General features: G+C 33.2%; 1 protein-coding gene across 3 annotated transcripts in view; it reads left to right on the forward strand.

Moving 5' to 3' along the window:
* The window catches only part of Cen (cerebellar degeneration-related protein 2-like), a 78,828-nt gene extending 59,801 nt beyond the window's left edge, over positions 1-19,027 (forward strand). For 2 of the 3 annotated variants that reach the window (XM_090105822.1, XM_090105821.1), the window contains exons 2-6: positions 14,037-14,149; positions 14,902-15,050; positions 15,239-15,691; positions 15,827-15,998; positions 17,004-19,027. In XM_090105822.1, coding sequence (XP_089961948.1) covers positions 14,037-14,149; positions 14,902-15,050; positions 15,239-15,691; positions 15,827-15,998; positions 17,004-18,371 — 2,255 coding nt within the window. In that variant the 3' untranslated portion in view covers positions 18,372-19,027. Of the gene's footprint in view, positions 1-9,078; positions 9,356-14,036; positions 14,150-14,901; positions 15,051-15,238; positions 15,692-15,826; positions 15,999-17,003 lie in introns of those variants that run through there. The other variant, XM_090105820.1, reaches the window with a different exon arrangement.
* The last annotated feature ends 4 nt before the right edge of the window (positions 19,028-19,031 follow it).

A 19,031-nucleotide genomic window follows, 5' to 3' on the forward strand; every position in this document is an offset into this window, starting at 1 on the left:
CAACTTTCAGATTGATCAATAAACCTTTAACCTTTTACATAATGATGTTTCTTATAATATTTATTTATTTTAATTAATCTTTACACATTTTTCGAATTATCTTAAGTACCTAATTAATTCATAAAAATAAACAAGATCAAAATTAATGTTCAAGTTTTTAAGGAACACAGCTGGTCATGACTCATGTCTAAGAAAATATAATATATTTCAAAATTGTCATGCATACATTATAGTCTGGGATACATCGCCCATTTTTGCAAGTGATTACTATCAAGCTAATTTTTCGTGAGTAGCTTTATTTTGATGAGATGCCCAATAATTTCATGTACGAAACTCTCGATTGTGGTAGCTTACAGAGGTAACAAGGATAAAAATTTTTGATTTGACGGTTCTCAAATATTTATTACGCAATTTGTAGGACAATATGTCTGTTGAATTATATAAGTATTAAATAAGTGAAAATAAAAAAATCAGCTGGTTAGTAATCATTTATGATGACTTCGTTATCGATACACATTGGAAAGGGGGACTCTTTGATCAAACCATAGATTTTGTAGGACAAATATTTTTTCGAATAATTTAGATAATTATCTTGAGATTGAACAAAAAAAAAACATTCAGTTAGTAATTAATATTTGAGAACCATCAAATCAAAATATTTTATCCTTGTTTCCTCTGGTAGCTACCACAATCGAGAGTTTTGTACATGAAATTATTGGGCATCTCATCAAAATAAAGCTACTCACGAAAAATTAGCTTGATAGTAATCACTTGCAAAAATGGGCGATGTATCCCGGACTATTATGCAACATACCTTATATATATTTAAAGCATTTTTATAAGAGGTCTTTTTCTACAGTCCTCTTAACCACATCATTAATAAAATGTACCAGACTGAAAATATCTACAAGTGTGAGAGTATTATCAGTTATCAATATTAGCTAATGCAGAAATGAGATAATAATAATTAATAATCATTATTACATAGTAACCTATCAGATACGTCTTAAATGAAAAGATACAAGAAAGCAAGTTTTCAGCAAGTTGTTTTCATTTCGTTTACATTGAATGAATTACTGTACGTTACTAGGACTTTTTCAAATTTTCTTATTGTACGATTATTTATTTCACTTACCAAAGAGATTTTTACTATCAATCCTACTTATCTTTACATACTTATAGGTAATAATATACTCTTTCTCCAACTTAATCGTGATAATTTTTGGGTACGTGGATAATGACAAGTCAAAGCAGCAACAATAAGGTGTTGGCTCGTTTGCTCATTATAACAACGACACACTACACTAGTTTCATTTCAATCTAACTGTATAGTGTATATTTTGAATTCAAGTGATACGAGCACTATAAAATGATCCAGTCATTGCCAATAATTACTGTTCAGTACGAGAGGAGAATCATTATGAAACCGGTAAGTTGCCCTTGTATCTTTGACTCTCATCACGATATCCGGTTTTGTTCTACTCAAAATGAATAAACTTTTTTATGGCCATAAGAACGATGTATAAATAAACGTAAAAATAAATAATGAAATGTAGGTAAGTAAATATTGCATTTAATGTTCACCTATGCCTGATCTATTCAACCTACATGCATGATCTATTCAATTGTTTAGCAAGATCTTCGAATATAATACTTTTCAATAAACATTCAAAACATGCACTATCGTTATGCCATAGTTTACGTGCATTAGACATGGAGCAAAAAAAGGAAGTAAATAATTAATAATATATCTTCTCTACATAATATAATATCAAATTCTCTTGTGACGATTGGATCGATAATCATGAGATTTTATGTGCCTATCGGGTAGGTCTGAGAATCGACCAACATCTTTTTTTCATATAAGAGTGGCAGAACAATTCGTTTATCGGGACAGCTAGTTAGTAACGTTAGACGGATTTATCATTATTATAGACATTATCTAATAATATTTTTATAATTATATTCTTTTTGAAAAAGATAAAAAAAAATGTTTAGGAAATTAGGCATATACTAACTACAAAAGATATAATAAAATATTACACAATAATATTGCTCATAGTCATATTATTATAATTTTCCGATGAAACTCCAGTTGTAACTTGGGCCTAACATTGAAGCGAGTAAAATAAAAAATTAAAAAAATTCGAATCCTTTCAAACCCGCTAGTCTAGGAGTCGAGTAGAGAGAGCGAAAAGAAGAAGAACGATAGAGAAGCAATAAGTCTTTATATATTTACCAAGATTAAAACACTAAACGAATGGATTTTCGTCCAGTTAAAATTATTTTTAAATTATCAAATTATTTGCAAATAATTATATACCTAAATTATAGACCTATAATATCAAACGCAAGTTTCCGTTGAATATTAAAGAGACGCGTATTCTGATTACACAATTCATAATTGCCTACATAAAATAATCGAATAACTTCCTGCATTTTACAATTCTCTTTTTATTGACAAAACTACAGCTTAAAAGTTGAGGAAGCTTGGTTATTGAATTTTTGTCTATATATTAAGCTTCAGGAAGTAAATTCATTTATAAAAATGTCAGCTTATCGCATTTCTTCCGCAACTTTCGATGAAAACAGACAAGGGAACGAAATACGAATGTAATACCTATGTTGAAAGTAAAATCAATTTGTATAGAAAGTCAATTGCTCTTTGATCAGATTTGATCTCTTTGTCTACTCAAAGCCTACTTCATACCTAATTTTAGTAGGATAAAATTAATAGTCCGGGATACATCGCCCATTTTTGCAAGTGATTACTATCAAGCTAATTTTTCGTGAGTAGCTTTATTTTGATGAGATGCCCAATAATTTCATGTACAAAACTCTCGATTGTGGTAGCTACCAGAGGAAACAAGGATAAAATATTTTGATTTGATGGTTCTCAAATATTAATTACTAACCGAATGTTTTTTTTTGTTCAATCTAAATTATTCGAAAAAATATTTGTCCTACAAAATCTATGGTTTGATCAAAGAGTCCCCCTTTCGAATGTGTATCGACAACGAAGTCATCATAAATGATTACTAACCAGCAGATTTTTTTATTTTCACTTATTTAATACTTATATAATTCAACAGACATATTGTCCTACAAATTGCGTAATAAATATTTGAGAACCGTCAAATCAAAAATTTGTATCCTTGTTACCTCTGTAAGCTACCACAATCGAGAGTTTCGTACATGAAATTATTGGGCATCTCATCAAAATAAAGCTACTCACGAAAAATTAGCTTGATAGTAATCACTTGCAAAAATTGGCGATGTATCCCGGACTATAAACGATTTTGTTTCAATTTAAGTGCATCATACAATCACATATTGTAATACTGTGATACAATTCATAAAAATGTATTATACCTTTTTATTTTTCAATTAAGAATAATAAATAAATGTTATTTACCTACTATCCACAAACAATTTATTCGATCGGATATTATTTAAGACTCTAGTATTTATATTCAGTCGACCTTTACTAGCTAGTAGCTACGCAGTTAACTACAACCCCAACTTGGAGCATTGTTCTGAATATAATATATTTTATAGCTACATAATATAATATAATGAATTAAGCCCCTGCTACACCCCTCTCAGCCTCCAAAATCTGCACAGCGTAAATCAAACAAATGTTGGTTTCGCTTTTCTTACAGTTGTATACGTGTTCTATGTATTCTATGTGTTGTATTGTTCTTACTTCTCCTCTTCAATTAACTTTGTTGTCCTCTGTTAATAAATTACTCTTATTTCTGAACTAATCTTAATACTTCTGTAGTAAAATGCGTCTGCAATTTGTGTAATCAATTGGTCACTACATTATCAGGTTATTTTTATCTGCACAGCGTAAATCAAACAATTTTGATTTCAATTTTCTATTGTTCTCCTCTTCATATTATAACCTTGTTGTCCTCTTCTAAATTTCTACTATATCCGAACTAATCTTTTCTGTAGTAGAATGCATCTGCAATTTTTGTAATCAATTGACCACTACATTAGCTAGTTTGTTTACTGTTAGCCATGTGGATAGCCGCTAGCGGATAGTGCATAAGGCCTTGTTACATAGCAGGCGGCCTCGCTCGAGTCGTTTGCACGTGCGTCATGCTTGTCTTGAGCAATGGTCGGTGGACAGGTAAAGGTGTTATATGGAGTAATACATGCGTACAGGCGGTACAGGCTATCGATTACTGAATAAAGTACATAGAAAGAATTACTTCGCCTTAAACTTTTAAATGTTTATTAGCATTTGGAATAAGTAAATAGCGGTAGGATAATGTCTAAATTGAATCGCACCATACCTTTTAATTTTGTACTTCTTATAACTTATAAGTACACTCAAACATTAAAAATTCCTTCATAATAGATAAATATCTGGTCCTATCAATAGAAGTTGTAAATGCTCGTGTATAAAATAGTATTGAAAAATGATATCAATCCCATAGCAACTAAACATCTCTGAGAAGCAATCACGTGGAAAATTATCGGATGCCGTAGTGTCTGGTCAACGTCTGCAGATCGGATTAACTTTAGCTATTTTTTTGTCATAACAAATCAAGTGTAGTAAACGCTATATTAAATGGGATAATAAGAAATCCTTGCATTCCAACAAACGTACCCACAATGTTAAATATGTTGCACAACGTTGGATACATTTAGTACCTAAGAGAATGGAATTGTTAACATGTACAGACAATCAATTAGGGCCACTGTTTTGGTGGGCTTTAGACAAGTTGGTAACAAAATAAATATAACAGCAAATTTCTGAGTAAGTGCTATTCCCATTATTGTGAATACAGAAACACCAAGACACAGAATTTCACCTGCCACACAAAATAACATTTTCTGATCAACTAAGTATATACATTATACATTCCTAGTGATACATGTTTATAAATCTCAATCCTATGAAAATATAATAATGCAACAAATTAAAAAAAAAACCGTATTGCCTGATGACTGAGGTGTGATGGGTATCCCAATCATTATCAAATACATAATACAGTATCAACATTGAAAAATAGTTCGTAGCGTAGCATTTGCCGTCTGTTTAATAAAGCATCAATTATTATCATTAAATAACAATAACCAGTTGCTACAGGAAATTTATGACTATATCATATGTATTATGTATTTCTTTATTTTTTACAGTCTAACCTACTTTATGTAAATTAATGATCGAAGACATCCTTCACAATGCACGCTGACATGGTCTTGTCGTTATTGGGCAAATATTTTGTAAGGAACTTATATAACAGTGGTTGCAATCAAATTGTTACTGTTATTTGTTCAATGTTACATTTAAACGGTGAACATGTGTAGAGCGAACGCATTTGTAATTTGTTATCTGTGGTAATAATACACTAATAACGCATCTTTGTAACTTTAGTTTCACAAGGTTGAGAACGTTTTGTATAATTTTATAAGTTGGGCACTCATAAAATGCTCAGAAAGTAAAATATTAAAACACGTTTTAAAACTTCTTAGTGTATTTTGAATTTATCTCAATAATTAATAACATTCGCGGAAATACCTAAAATTGCGCGGAATATTATCTATTTACATATAATAAATCTGTAGAAGGGTCAATTCTGTACATTGAAAATATTGAAAAAATAAATAGCCAAAAGCCACATATTTTGACTAAGGTGTAGAGTTTGTGAAGTTAGGCCTTGTAGAGTTAGGGCGTGTAGAGTTAGAAGCTTGGCTCTACATGAGATCTGATAACTTTTTGACAGTGCGAGTCATATGGGCTCGTCTTGGCAACATTTTACATGAAAATGTTTTTGGTGGGATACTAACTTACCATTAACCACTTAAAACATAACAATAAAAATTAAAAACGATACATTCACTAGTCTTGGTTTTGATAATCTATTCATGCAGGAAAAAATATAAAGCTATTATAGTTATTATCATATATTTGCATCACCATCAATTAATAAAAAAAAAACAAATAAAAATTAAAAAACTTGAATCCAAACTTCAGATAAAATTAAATTAAATCGGAGTTAGTTGTGTCACATATTATCCACACAAGGCTATATTTGTTTCCTGTTAAAAAAATGCATAACTAAACAATGACACGGCTCTTTTGGATACATAATTGAGATAAACTACGTGATGTGTCAACGGTCACAATCATACGCGAATGCAGGCGTACTATAATATCAATTTTAAACGCCTAAATAACGTAGGTAGAAACTATTCGTTGAGTAATCGTTGAGGTTAGCCAAACTACCAAGTGAGAAGTGAAGCCACATCACAATGGGTCAATTAATAATTGTTCGCGTAAAACGTCTTTTGGTTGTATTTTTGTAATTATTAAAGCCTTGTTAATTAAGCTTGTGAAATAAAGACACAGTAGTAGTATAATAGCGGTTATGTATTATTGCGCTATAGAACAAAGACGGGTGCAGATATAACAGGAAAAAACTGGAGTACGAGACATTATAATCAAGATGGTTATTTAACTTTATTTTGTTAAATACATACCACAGTTAAATACTATCGAAGGTTGTATCGAATAGAGATCGAATAATCTATGGTAAAATATTCCGTGGATCCTAGATCTGTGCGTGCATCAGATGTCATTGTCATTACATATATAATAACTAAGGGCGTATTCAGAAAGAAAGCTTGAAACTTATAAGCGCTTATCGGCGCTTGTCATGTTCATATATTTTCCTGCGCGGGTTACCAGCACTGACAGGAAAATATATGAACATGACAAGCGCCGATAAGCGCTTATAAGTTTCAAGCTTTCTTTCTGAATACGCCCTAAGAAGTGTAAAATATGTACAACTGTGTGTACAACATAGCGTTCCGGTGTTCAGAGTACTGTATTAGAAAAAAATAATTATCAATTCTAGAATCTAGTGTCTGATTGACATATGATTATGAATAAAGTGACGTTGCTATTCGCCGACAATTTAATAAAAATCAAATAAGTAATGGAGAGTTATTGACCTTATTGAGCATGATTTTTTATGTAAGTTTTTTAATCTTGGTGCATGCATTTTGAAATTTAATCTAACTTAAAATAATTTAATCATTTTAAAATAATTTTAATATCTCTCTCTGAAAGAGCTTACATATACCTATATAAAAAAATATGTGAAAACAAAAAGGAAAAGTTCTGAATACTTTTACCTCATATACAGGGTGTCCCACCGTTGGTATTCTAAGCTCAATGGAGGTTATAGTTTTGCATACGCTGAGTACGTAAAAAATACTTGAAAAATTCCAGATGCATTTTTTTTCAAATAGATGAATTCTTAAAACTCTTTATGTATACCCCTAACAAGCAATCCGCCCAACTTTGCCGGCCGCACGTGAGCTATCGTTTAAGATTATGTTTTCATAGACAAAATGCTTACATTAGCGAAGCGTTATATGCCGGCTGCGCGAAGCTAGAAAGAAAACATGAATTTTAAGGAAAATTTTAACAAAAAATTTTTGGCGTAATTTTGTTGTTTAAGTATTTTTTACGTGATCAGTGAAAGCAAGACTACAAGACCCTTCGCGCTTAGTATACCAATAGTGGGACACCCTGTATAATAACATTTTTGACCATAGACCATCTATAGGTAGTTAACCATCTATATTTTCATAAAAAAATTGTTAAAAATAAACAAATACTTACATGGCAAAATTCACTTCAATTCACTAATTCAGGAGCCTATCTAAGCTGTACCTATTTATTTATGTCAATAAAGTTTTTATTATTATTTATTATTTATTTATTATTTACTTATGATTGCGAATAATATGACGTCATGTAGTGCAATTTTTAATCAATCCTCAACTCGACAAAACGTGTGAAATGATAATTTATTGATAAACAGATAACACGTTTGTCCGTATCAATAAATATTCTTTCTACAACCACACCGATAGATATCTAATGCTTTTGTTTTCGTAGAGTTATATTTCGTACCTTATTTTGTATACCTAAGTAGGTAAATTAACTTTAATATTTCTTAATGTGAGAGTAATTAAATACTTATTTAGTTTGTTTTGTTTAATATAAGTAATGTAAAAATAATATAAGTGTTTTCTAATGTGGACAATACTAGAAATAATTGTAGTTAATTATATTATTGTAGAAATTTTTGCAATCTTTTCATAAAGTGTTCTTATTTGCAATTGCGGCTCGTCTCTACTAATCATTATTGCTTACTTTTTGGGGTGTCTAAAGATGTCACAATATAGGATTAAGTCGATAAACGATTTCACATGTATGCACATTAGTATGTATTATGATAATCTCAGTAATAAGATATGTTGCGCAGTTCTAACGTCTGTCGTAATGAACACGTATGCGAACGGTCGCTAACCCCAAGTTACACCTATCGCGTATTTTGTATCATTTAACCACGAATTTATGCTATGAATTTTACGACCATTTCCAGTACATAATTTTGCAGTTTAATCACTAAAACTGCGCAGTAAATGGAGACACTAATCTTTTAAACTTATTTAAGTTACCTAACGTAAAGTTACTAAACCTTAGTTTTATTATTACGTAGGTACCTACCTACCGCTTGTCCCTTGGAACGACAAGTTTGGAGCACATACATACTTATTACTTACATTCTGAATACCTACATGAGTATTTTTTTAAATATCCTCAGTAAACATACCTATACTGCGAGTGGAAACTTTTTATATATATTATTTTTGAGACTTTGCTTGGTGAAGGTTAAAGCTAGGCATTTTCCAAAGCTTGGCAGCTTCCTAGTAAATTATGTATTTAAGTTACAAAAATAACTTTAACAACAATGAACCAAAGCGTGAGAAAGCAATCGTTTTGTGATCAAGATCACAAACTTTCATTCCCGACTAAAACCTATAATTTTGACCACGCGTATTACCATACAAACAATTTGATTGATTATTATTCTTGCTTACTTTCTCCGCGAATAGCTAGCTAATATTTAACTATTGCTCGACACGGTACTACATAGACACGATAAGGTTTCTTCTGCTATCGCGATCGGTGAGTAATCGAAAGAAATGAGATTGGGGCGGACAGGCGATGGCGTTGGTAATTGGCGTATTCTTTTGACGGAACTCGAAGCGCCGCTCAGTCCGTTCTGCGCCGCCACACTGGTCACGCCGGTATGCCAACAATCGTACGTACACGGAGCAGCAAAAAATATGGCTGCTAGCGTGTACACCTCATTATAAACGACGCCGTCGTGAGTGACCCTTGTACGAGCCGCGCGTGGAAACATGAGCGAGGAACAGGAGCAATGTGACTCGTTCAACTCGTGGGAGCTGAACGGACTGAATTCCTTGGATCTCTGGGATTACACGGTCGAGCTGGAGTGTCTGCAGGGAACCGAAGGTTAGTCACAACTTGCGCAAGGTGGAGGGGCGTTACGGTAGACGTTACGTTCACCGACCGATTCGCAATGCACAAAATAAGACCACCGCAAACGGGGGCCCTGGAATTTGACTCGCTTTGTCACGGCGCTATCGCAATAAGCGCTTTCTGGTTCAGTATTTTTGATTACATATTTTATGTAATTTATTTCTGTACTGTTTACCTTGAGACTTGTGAAAAGCAACCGCATTATAATTGCGAGTATGTTGAAAACTTTTCATTAATCGCTCTACAAGAAAGCAGTGCATAAAGTGCAGAGTAGTGGAATATTTTAAGATAGCTATATGCACAGCGCTAATGTGCACTGATAAGCCTCGATAATTATATTTTTTCCTTGATGACGTTGTTCGAGATTAATTCCAGTTTACTTATCTACTTCGTATATCAATTACTTAGCCTAAACTTTTGTCTGTACAGAACATCGGTCAAGATCATCTAATTATCTAGTTTTGGCTAACAAATCTTTCAAATGATAAATTAATTGCAATGCCAGAATCGGTATTGCGATATACAATCAAGGCTTACTAATATAATACTTCATGTATTATAATTTAACTTTAAACATTAAAACCCACGTCACCATGACAAATTTTCCGTTTTTTTTTATCACGAATGTACATGCGTAACATTTTTGAGCCTATACAATTAATTAAGTATACTTAGATATTAGATACCTTACAATAGCCTGTTAATAGCATCCAATTAAAGACAATTAGACAGGTTTTTTATTGACATTTGTTGGTAATTACACGTGCGATAGTTATTCATAAAATATAAACAAAAAATAACACAGTTTCCTATTATACAAAGAAGAGTGGTGATTGGATGAAAATTGAAAAGCATTGTCTTTGTTTTTGTACCAATCACAATTTACTCCTCAGGCGTGACTATTATTAATGATACTTGTCAAGGGCGTCGCCAAGGGGGGGCAGGGAGGGGCAGCTGCCCCCCCCTAGAGATTCTAAAAAAGTTGAAAATTTTGATCGCTCTTCCATGCATGACGTGTACGGTAGAGTAGAGCGATCGTTTAGCAGCCTCAGGAGACTAAAAACCTGGCTAAGAAGCACTATGAGTGAAAATCGCCTCAATGGTTTGGCCATGATGAGTGTGCACCGAAAACTTATACATGGAAACTTACAAGATTTTAATAATAATGTGTAATAGTTTACAATGAATCCCCGAAAATTCTGTTTTAATTAACCTAATATAATCAAACAACGACCACTATAATATTAAAATCTGGTATATAAAAAAAAAATACGCTGTAGGTACGCTGTACATTTATTCAAATTCAAACTCCTTTTTATTCTATTTTTCTAATATATGTTATTGCACGCCTCATAAGCGAAGCGTTGAGGTGGGTACTACTGTCACTTCGCGCAAAACATCTGATTTTTCAAACTTATTATAACTTATTTACAAGTTTTTTTATTGCATAGTCAAGAGCTCATGCTCGTATAGCTGCTTTACACATTGGACTCTGTACTGTCACAGAATATAAACAGGATAGAGCAAGTTTTTAAAAACCAAACAGAATTTTTTTTTGTAATTTTATTTTTTTACGGGCTCTTGAAGTTTTGAACATACTGGGGAACATATCTTTCTTGGCATTTAATTATTTTTTTTATTCCATTCAAAGATCTAACGATAGTAAATGTTACCATACTGAATTGACCTATCTTTCAGCTTAGCACACAAAAAAGCCGGCAGAAGTGAAAACTTGATTATTAACGTTGAGCATGTTTGATATTTTGGAATGGTATCCGTCTTACGCTTTTTCGATCAGGTCACGTGTCCTGACGCGAGTTTAAGATTTTATACCCATTACAGAAAAAGTGCTCAACGCCGCTAAAGAAGTTTTCACTTCAAAAATCAAGCATCTACCGCAATAATTGACGTCAGAATGAGTAAAAATCTCATCGTCGTCACTCGGAGATAGGTGAAAAATTGAAAAAAAACCTCATAACTCCGAAAATACGAAAAATCGCATAACATACATGGGGGTGATTCGGATAGCCCTCTAGGTCCTCTACCTCCTGGCTTCAGTATATCCATACTTCTTGGGACACCCTGTATGCATAGTATATAGTAGGTACTAAGATACTGTTGTTATTACAATCGCTGTAAACAGTAAATGTAAGGCTCGTAGTACAAGTGGAAAGCTTCATGGGCTGTCAACTTTACCTACAATTCATATTTCATACCTACTTTTCTCATTCATAGATAATGAGAAAAGTATGAATTGTAGTAGGTAAAGTCAACTTGCCCCCCCCTGCGCCATCGGCTGGCGACGCCCTTGATACTTGTACTTTGATTACATTGTATTTATAAACGGAAGTTTTTGAGAGCATTTACCAGTAACTTTCCAATATCATACTTACTATTAATAACTTTTAGCTACCAATTTAATAATGACACTCAAATTATTCCTCATCAAAGTCTATTTCCTACGCTTGAGCTTATCTCCGAAATTATTATAAATTTTGACTTGCCTACACCGTATACTCCCACAATTAAAACAAGTTAATCTTGCTACCAAAAACCATGTCTGCAAGCCATCACGGATATCGTCTTCATCGTACCAAATTAGATAACCAGAAAAACGTATGCCTTTCTGACGGAATAGTTTAAAAATATACAACTAAATAACCAATAATTATTAACCTATTTGTGATTGCAAGAGCACCGTAATGTCGAAACAACTCATCTACAAAGGTCACTCATTGTTCCTGTATTGGCACACAGACCATAGTGCACTATGTCCACTGGCCTTTTCAAGAGGTAAACGGCCTCTTAACAGCTGCAGCGTTTAAAGGGTAATGCAGTTAACCCAGGGTATCGTTTAAAACGTAAACAATTGATGTCTTCCGTTGTAACATGCTCTGACATAATTTTAAAATTGTTAGTTGTATAACACACAAAAAGTAATAAGATCTATGTCTTTTACACTAATACATACGTAGGTATGTAATTTTGTTTATTTATTACATTTATGGCAGTACTTTAACCACATAAACTAAAGTTTCTCATTTAGGTACACGTAGCTAAAACATAAACAAAACAAATCTTAACAAGTAACTAGGTAAATATTTAAGTTTTTTTTTTTCATTTCCTTACGCAGTAAACATACTTTACAAAGCCTTGAATATTAAACATTATTATTTTATTTTTTGTATGAAATGAGCACAAAACATTCTAAATATGTATTTCAATGATTGTATCACTAGTAATCATCTAATATGAGCCGGGCTATATTACTCAAGAAACTAGTAATAAAGTCAGTCATAACTTCTATTTATTTTAAATACGAAATCGAAAGAAAGATTCTTCCATAGCCTTATCCATTTGAGACCGTAGCAAGACGTCATTTTCCGGTACGGGAAATTCCCAACGAAATTGTTTAGTTCTAATGCCAATCACATGTCAATTCACTCATAATATATTTTGTACTCACAAATTTGATTCACAAAATTGACACTCGTCAAGTGGCTGCTCTATATTAAAGACTGACAATAATAACGATTTCCATTAAATTATATTTTCTATGCAGCAAATTTTGGTCGACCGTCCCTTCTTCAAGTTGCAGTTTTCTTAAAGTTGCACATTGAGTTTATGTCTTTAAAGTTTTACGATACCGCAAGATAAAGAATTTAACGCTACTGTTATTTGGAGCGAGAAGTGTATTAACCACAAACTCTATAGTACAAAAATGTTGCGTGCCGGCGTACATTATTATCATAACACATTGACATAACTAATACAAGTGTTTTAATTGTTTGCAGTTGAATAGTGGCTTGAAACCAAGTCTGACCTGATTTGAATATAATTAAAGTTTATTGTTCCCTGCACTGTTTTGATTTGTTATAAAATTAAGTATTAAGTAGAAGTTGAGATCTTATTAGATTACTGTAGAAGGTATTACCTAACTAGGTAGGTACTTATATAAAAAAATAGTAATGTTAAAAAATAACTGCGAAGGAATATTAATGCAGTAGTTACTGATTATTTATTTTATGTAGGTGTAACATACATTTTTTTATAAATAATATTAGTATTTGGGATAAAAATAAAGAAACACGCTAGAATATTTACATAAGTATTTTTAGTTTAAACCATTGTTATTGGCGTGACTGCAACTGACCTTATTTAAAACCAAATATTTTTAATGTAAGTATTTCTTCGGCAAGGTTACCTTTCACGCATTTGAAGCGTGCGGCTCACGATGGATGAAATGTAATGAATGTATGAAAATTTTAAAAATTTCCAAGGATTCATAATTAATTTATTGTCTGCAACAAACACACTTCATTAAATAAAAAATAAAAATATTACTTATATCTAAGTAAATAAAATATTATCATGTCCTGCTATTAAAAAAAAAGTTTTAGCGCGATGAGCATCTACAAACGTCATTTTAATTTAATTAGTATTTTCCCAATGATATTCTTGGTATTTTCCTCTACATTTTTAAAGCAGACAAACATTCAATAACTTTCTCATTTAGAAAAGTAAACAATTATAAATAGTCAATTAGTTGAACACTCGAAGTAAATATTTACGTGACCTGCAAACTTAAGTATGTAATTAGTGAAATTAAACGACGTAGCTCGATTATTAATAAGGTACTCTATCTTTGTTACAGATTTACAACTAGCAGCAGAGTTGGGTAAAACACTTCTAGAACGAAACAAGGAGCTTGAAACAGCGCTACGCCAACATCAAAATGTAATTGAAGACCAAACGCAGGAAATCGAGGTAAAATTTATTTATTTATTGACGTTTAAAGTTGAGGAGGTATTGCCCTTTTTATGCGGTACATCATTATAAATCGATGACTTTCGTCAATGTTATCACTAATAAATTATTTATCCTCCCACAATTTAATTTTACTTATACGTACCTAACTACCACCTGTAATGTGAACTTTATTTTTTAACGATGAATCATAAGTTTAAACAACAACTTCAAATCACAATCGCAATACGATAAAGAACTAACATAATCTTACTGATAGTAAAATTAATGAGCTTGAATTATTTTCATAACAATTGCACAATCTCAAAATTGTACTTATTGTTAGATGGAGTATTCTAGAAGATCATACAATCTATAATTATTTCTTATGACAATGCCAGACATAGCTACTTTACTAATAGACTTGGTAATTAAACTGAAAACCTTTAAACTATGAAGCCATAGAAATCATATTAGTTTACAATCAAATCATCGTCTTCTCGCTACATTAAACGTAAATAAACTCGTTGTCGCTATTTTTATATCAATACGTAGGTAACACTCATTCTTATCACTTAATAAACGACCATAATCAAGACCACGACCTATTATGTTTGTTATACCTACTTACAGTATTTTTAATTAATAGCTTGTACCCAATAAAACGAACAAAACTGCAACGATTACATGTATAAAGTACCAGGCTAATAAGTGTAATCGCTGAATTTGATACCTAAGTACCTATATAAAATCAACTCTTTATTATTTTACAGTACTTAACCAAACAAACAGTCGCATTGCGTGAGGTAAACGACTCAAGACTGAGAATCTACGAGCAACTCGAAGTTAGTATCCAGGATTTAGAGCGAGCCAACCACAGGCTCGCCGTCGACCATGCTGCCGACAAAAAACACATTAAAACGTAAGTTCAAAATCGTTACACGCTGTTTCCTTTTCATTTATTTCTTATGGTAGCTTTCTACAATCATCTTTCGCTCATGTATTTTTATGAACTTCCATCATTATAATAAACTTACCGTACAGCCCTCACTGAATCATTTTTATTGAATATTTCGATCTATATGTACAAAATTCATAACCAAATTCCAGATTATGTGGCAACATCGAAACCTTGGAGAGTAAATGTGAAGAACTTCAAAAGACTGTGGACGACCTAAATGGCCAATTGGAACTGTTTCGGCGAAGGTCCGAAAGGAAACCTGAAAGCGAAAAACCCAAAGAAAAAGAGCAAAAACCTGCTGACACAACAGCTAATGCTATTGCTATTAAGAAACCAGAAACAAATGGAACCCCATTAAAAGCAATAGCGCCTCTGCCAGAACTCACAAAGGAGGATGAAGATTTACTAAGGCTCAGTGATGAGTTACGAGAGAATAAAGTAGCCTTCGCTCAAGAACACAGAAGAGTTACTGAACTTGAAGAGCAGCTTGCTTCCGTCATACAAGAGAACAACAGATTACAGGAGCAGGTACGAAATTGGCGACTACGTGAAGATGAACCTAAGTCGATGCACGAGGAATTCGCAATCCTTGAAGAAGTCAGGTACGAGTATAATAATTTCTATAGTTTTTAGAAAATACTAGTTACAAATATTTTATAACACATTATAATTTAAACATGATTTATCATGATCAAGTGAAGCTCCTATCTTATTTGCGTTCCTATATTATATTCCAGACAAGGACAATTATGCATCAGATGTCTTAGGGGCATCGAAAGAGACGATATGTCGTCCATGTTGGACGGAGAAGATGATGACAGAAGTGCCATCAGCTCTCTCATCCTCACAACATCAGGCCAGCAAAGCCCCAAAGAAGACCAGGTCACCAGTAAACTTATCAAGTTCGACGTAAGTATGGCACTGAATGGAAAACTTTCTAGTAGTTCTTCATGTTTAATACTTTCGCTTAATGTTCCCTTAACTTAACCTTCTAACTATAGCTTTAGAATTTCTGTGTATATCCTATTTACTATTTAACATTTCCAACTTTTGCTATAAACCACTAACCTTCACTAATCGTTCCCGCAATGGAGAGAACATTATAAAGCAGGAATAAATTCTAAGTCCTCTCATTCTACTTAACTCCGAAGGTAGGTTAGAGTAAAAGAAAATGAAATCCATTAAAGTTCCCAAAACATCGGTATTCTTCTGAAGAAGCATTATTATGCTTAAATCCCATCAAAAATCTGATGAGAATGTTTAAATCGTTTCTAGGCAACAAAACTTTTCCAACTGCCCCTGATGTTGTTGATCACGCTTTGCATATGCATTATGAAGCGCATTTGCAGTAGTTTTCTTTGGATATATCGCATGTAGTCGAAGGTACGTCCATTACTGACACGTTTTAGACTAAGAAGTCTGCACGCTAGTCGCTAACCAAGTCATTGGTGAGGGTCATCCGTTGTCGACTATTCAACAATGTATTTGTACTTCATATACATATTAAAGTATATTCATATATGATAATTCTTGTTACTAACACGATAATAATATGTTGTTTGTGTGTGACGTTCTGCTTCACTACATAAATACAAATTAACGAGTCTATAACGATAAGAGTAATGGGTGTATTTTGACTAATGTTTACTTCAATAGCATCATATTTACTTTTTTATTTTCTATAAATAAAACAATAATTATTTAATCATACTTTTCGTCTTGCTATTTTCTTAAATTTCTAATTTTCACAATCCCGTAATACTGTTTGCAACGTAACAATAAAATTATGTTCATATCATACCTACCTACCTATAACTTCCAAAACATACAGATCATCTCACGTTGCAAATAATAAAAAACACCAACTTTATATTTTTCGTACATAAATATCAATTTATTACTTACACATTTCAGAACGCCAAGGAAAAGTTACTTCAAGGCATATGGGCAAATAAAGAAGATGGCCACGATAATCCCTACAGGGAATTGGTTCAGAAATACGAAGCTCTGCTAGAAGTTCAGCTGTCGCAAGTTAAAAACATAAGAAAGAATAAGCAGACTACACTGCCTGGCGCACAAATACAAACCGGCCCTATCTCTTTACACGAAGAATTACAAACATCAGGTGACTTTAGTCAGTTCAGTGTTAAAGATACGGATGAAGAGAGTGGCCACGGAGAAGAAGCTCAAAAAGAATCTAACCAACAAAAGAAAATGGAGACAACATCTCGTAAAAAGATTATCCAAACACCAGACTTTTCGGAAGCGGAAACGTCAAGTTCCGGATTCTCAGATGAAACAAGTAATAAAGCGACTCAAACAGATCGCGAGAGACCTGGCTCGTTCTTGTGCACAATTGCAGATGGTGAGGATTATCGTTTCAGCATTTACGATGATGTAAGCCCTATGGACAGCCGTTTCCGTAACAGGCCTGAATACCGGGAACTTTTTAAGGAAATCTTCACAATCTTGAAAAAGGCAGCGGAAAATAAAGATGATGGCGAACAGCTTCCTTTACTCGACGATACAACAACCGGTAAAGTACCGCCAGTGACGCCTGCCACGGAGGAACCTCCGGGTAACTTCACTGACGATACCCAGAGCGTCTTGTCGTCTGTAATGTCTGAACAATCGATTCCAGTATCCGATATCACCACCCCAGAAACACCAACGTTAAGAGAAAAGGAACAATCTAAACCCGTTCCTGAAACAACGAAAGAATCAAAGGAGAAATCTAATGCCGTTGATAATAACAAAGAAAACAAACCAGTGACTGACACCGCAGCCGAGAAACCAAAAGAGAATGAAAAAGAAAAGGAAAAAGAGCGCGTTCTCACACCGCTGGTGCGTCAGCCACTGGAATACATCGCGGCTACTAGAAAGAAGTCCAGGCATCGCAACCGCAAACACAGCCAAGATCGTCAAGGAGCCGATTCTCCCGTTTTCCCATCACCGCCAAAGATCACTTACCAGAAATCATCGAATAAGAAGAGGAGAGACTATAGACCGATTGAAGTTAGTCCTCTAGCGAGACCTTCTGAGGCCGAATGGAACGGATCTACCCTCCAATTCTATAACAGAAACTTAAACTCTCCTACGCCAAGCGTAAGCGGTCGCACTGGGAAAATCTACCAGGGATGGAATCCCGAAACAGATTCTTGGGACATCAAACAGAGCACTGCATCACAGGAGATTCACAAATTGAGGAAATTGGAACTATCCTACGCCGAAGTGTTGAGAAACGCTGATAAAACCAAGAATAGGCGTAAAAAACACCAATAATTTTATATTTTACAAGTCGACCCACTCTTGCATTCGCAAGAGCCGAGTGATTCAATCGCCATTTGTCTTTGCCAACCAGACAAAAGTTAGTTTAGGTTTTTTTGTGATCTGCTAGCGTTACTTATTAATTTATATCACGAACAATCATTAATTGCCATAATACCGATATAGATGTTATGTATCTCATATTAAGATAACTTTATAAGATCCCATCAATCATATCAATAGTCCAAGATACAAATTAATTTATTATATTCATGTTATAATTTAGAACCCTATGTGAAATAGAGTAACGCTCGTAGCGTTATAACTAAACTGGAAAAAATATGCATTTATATAGATAGACTAAAGTGTCTGAGAATGGCTTCACTTGATATTAGCTTCATTTATGTACTGCATTTTATTTAATTCGGCGTATCAACTGAATGAGTTTATATTTTAACTATTAACTCTATTCCGTTTCAGTCACTATTTTAATTGTATATTATGTATTTTATTACGAAATTTTATTTGTAAATATTCTTTTAAGTTAATTTTATATTTTAATTAATTTGCCATGGTACTGCGAGTGCTTCAATTCATTATGGAATTGTATGCTGGAATATTTAATGAAGAAGAGAGGTTGGAGGTATGAAATAAAAATTTGCATTAAAAGATCAG

The sequence above is a fragment of the Colias eurytheme genome, chromosome 9, assembly GCF_061535395.1.
Source record: "Colias eurytheme isolate Ceu_HAF_F1 chromosome 9, ilColEury1 Martin Lab GWU primary, whole genome shotgun sequence".
In the NCBI taxonomy this organism is placed as follows: domain Eukaryota; kingdom Metazoa; phylum Arthropoda; class Insecta; order Lepidoptera; family Pieridae; genus Colias; species Colias eurytheme.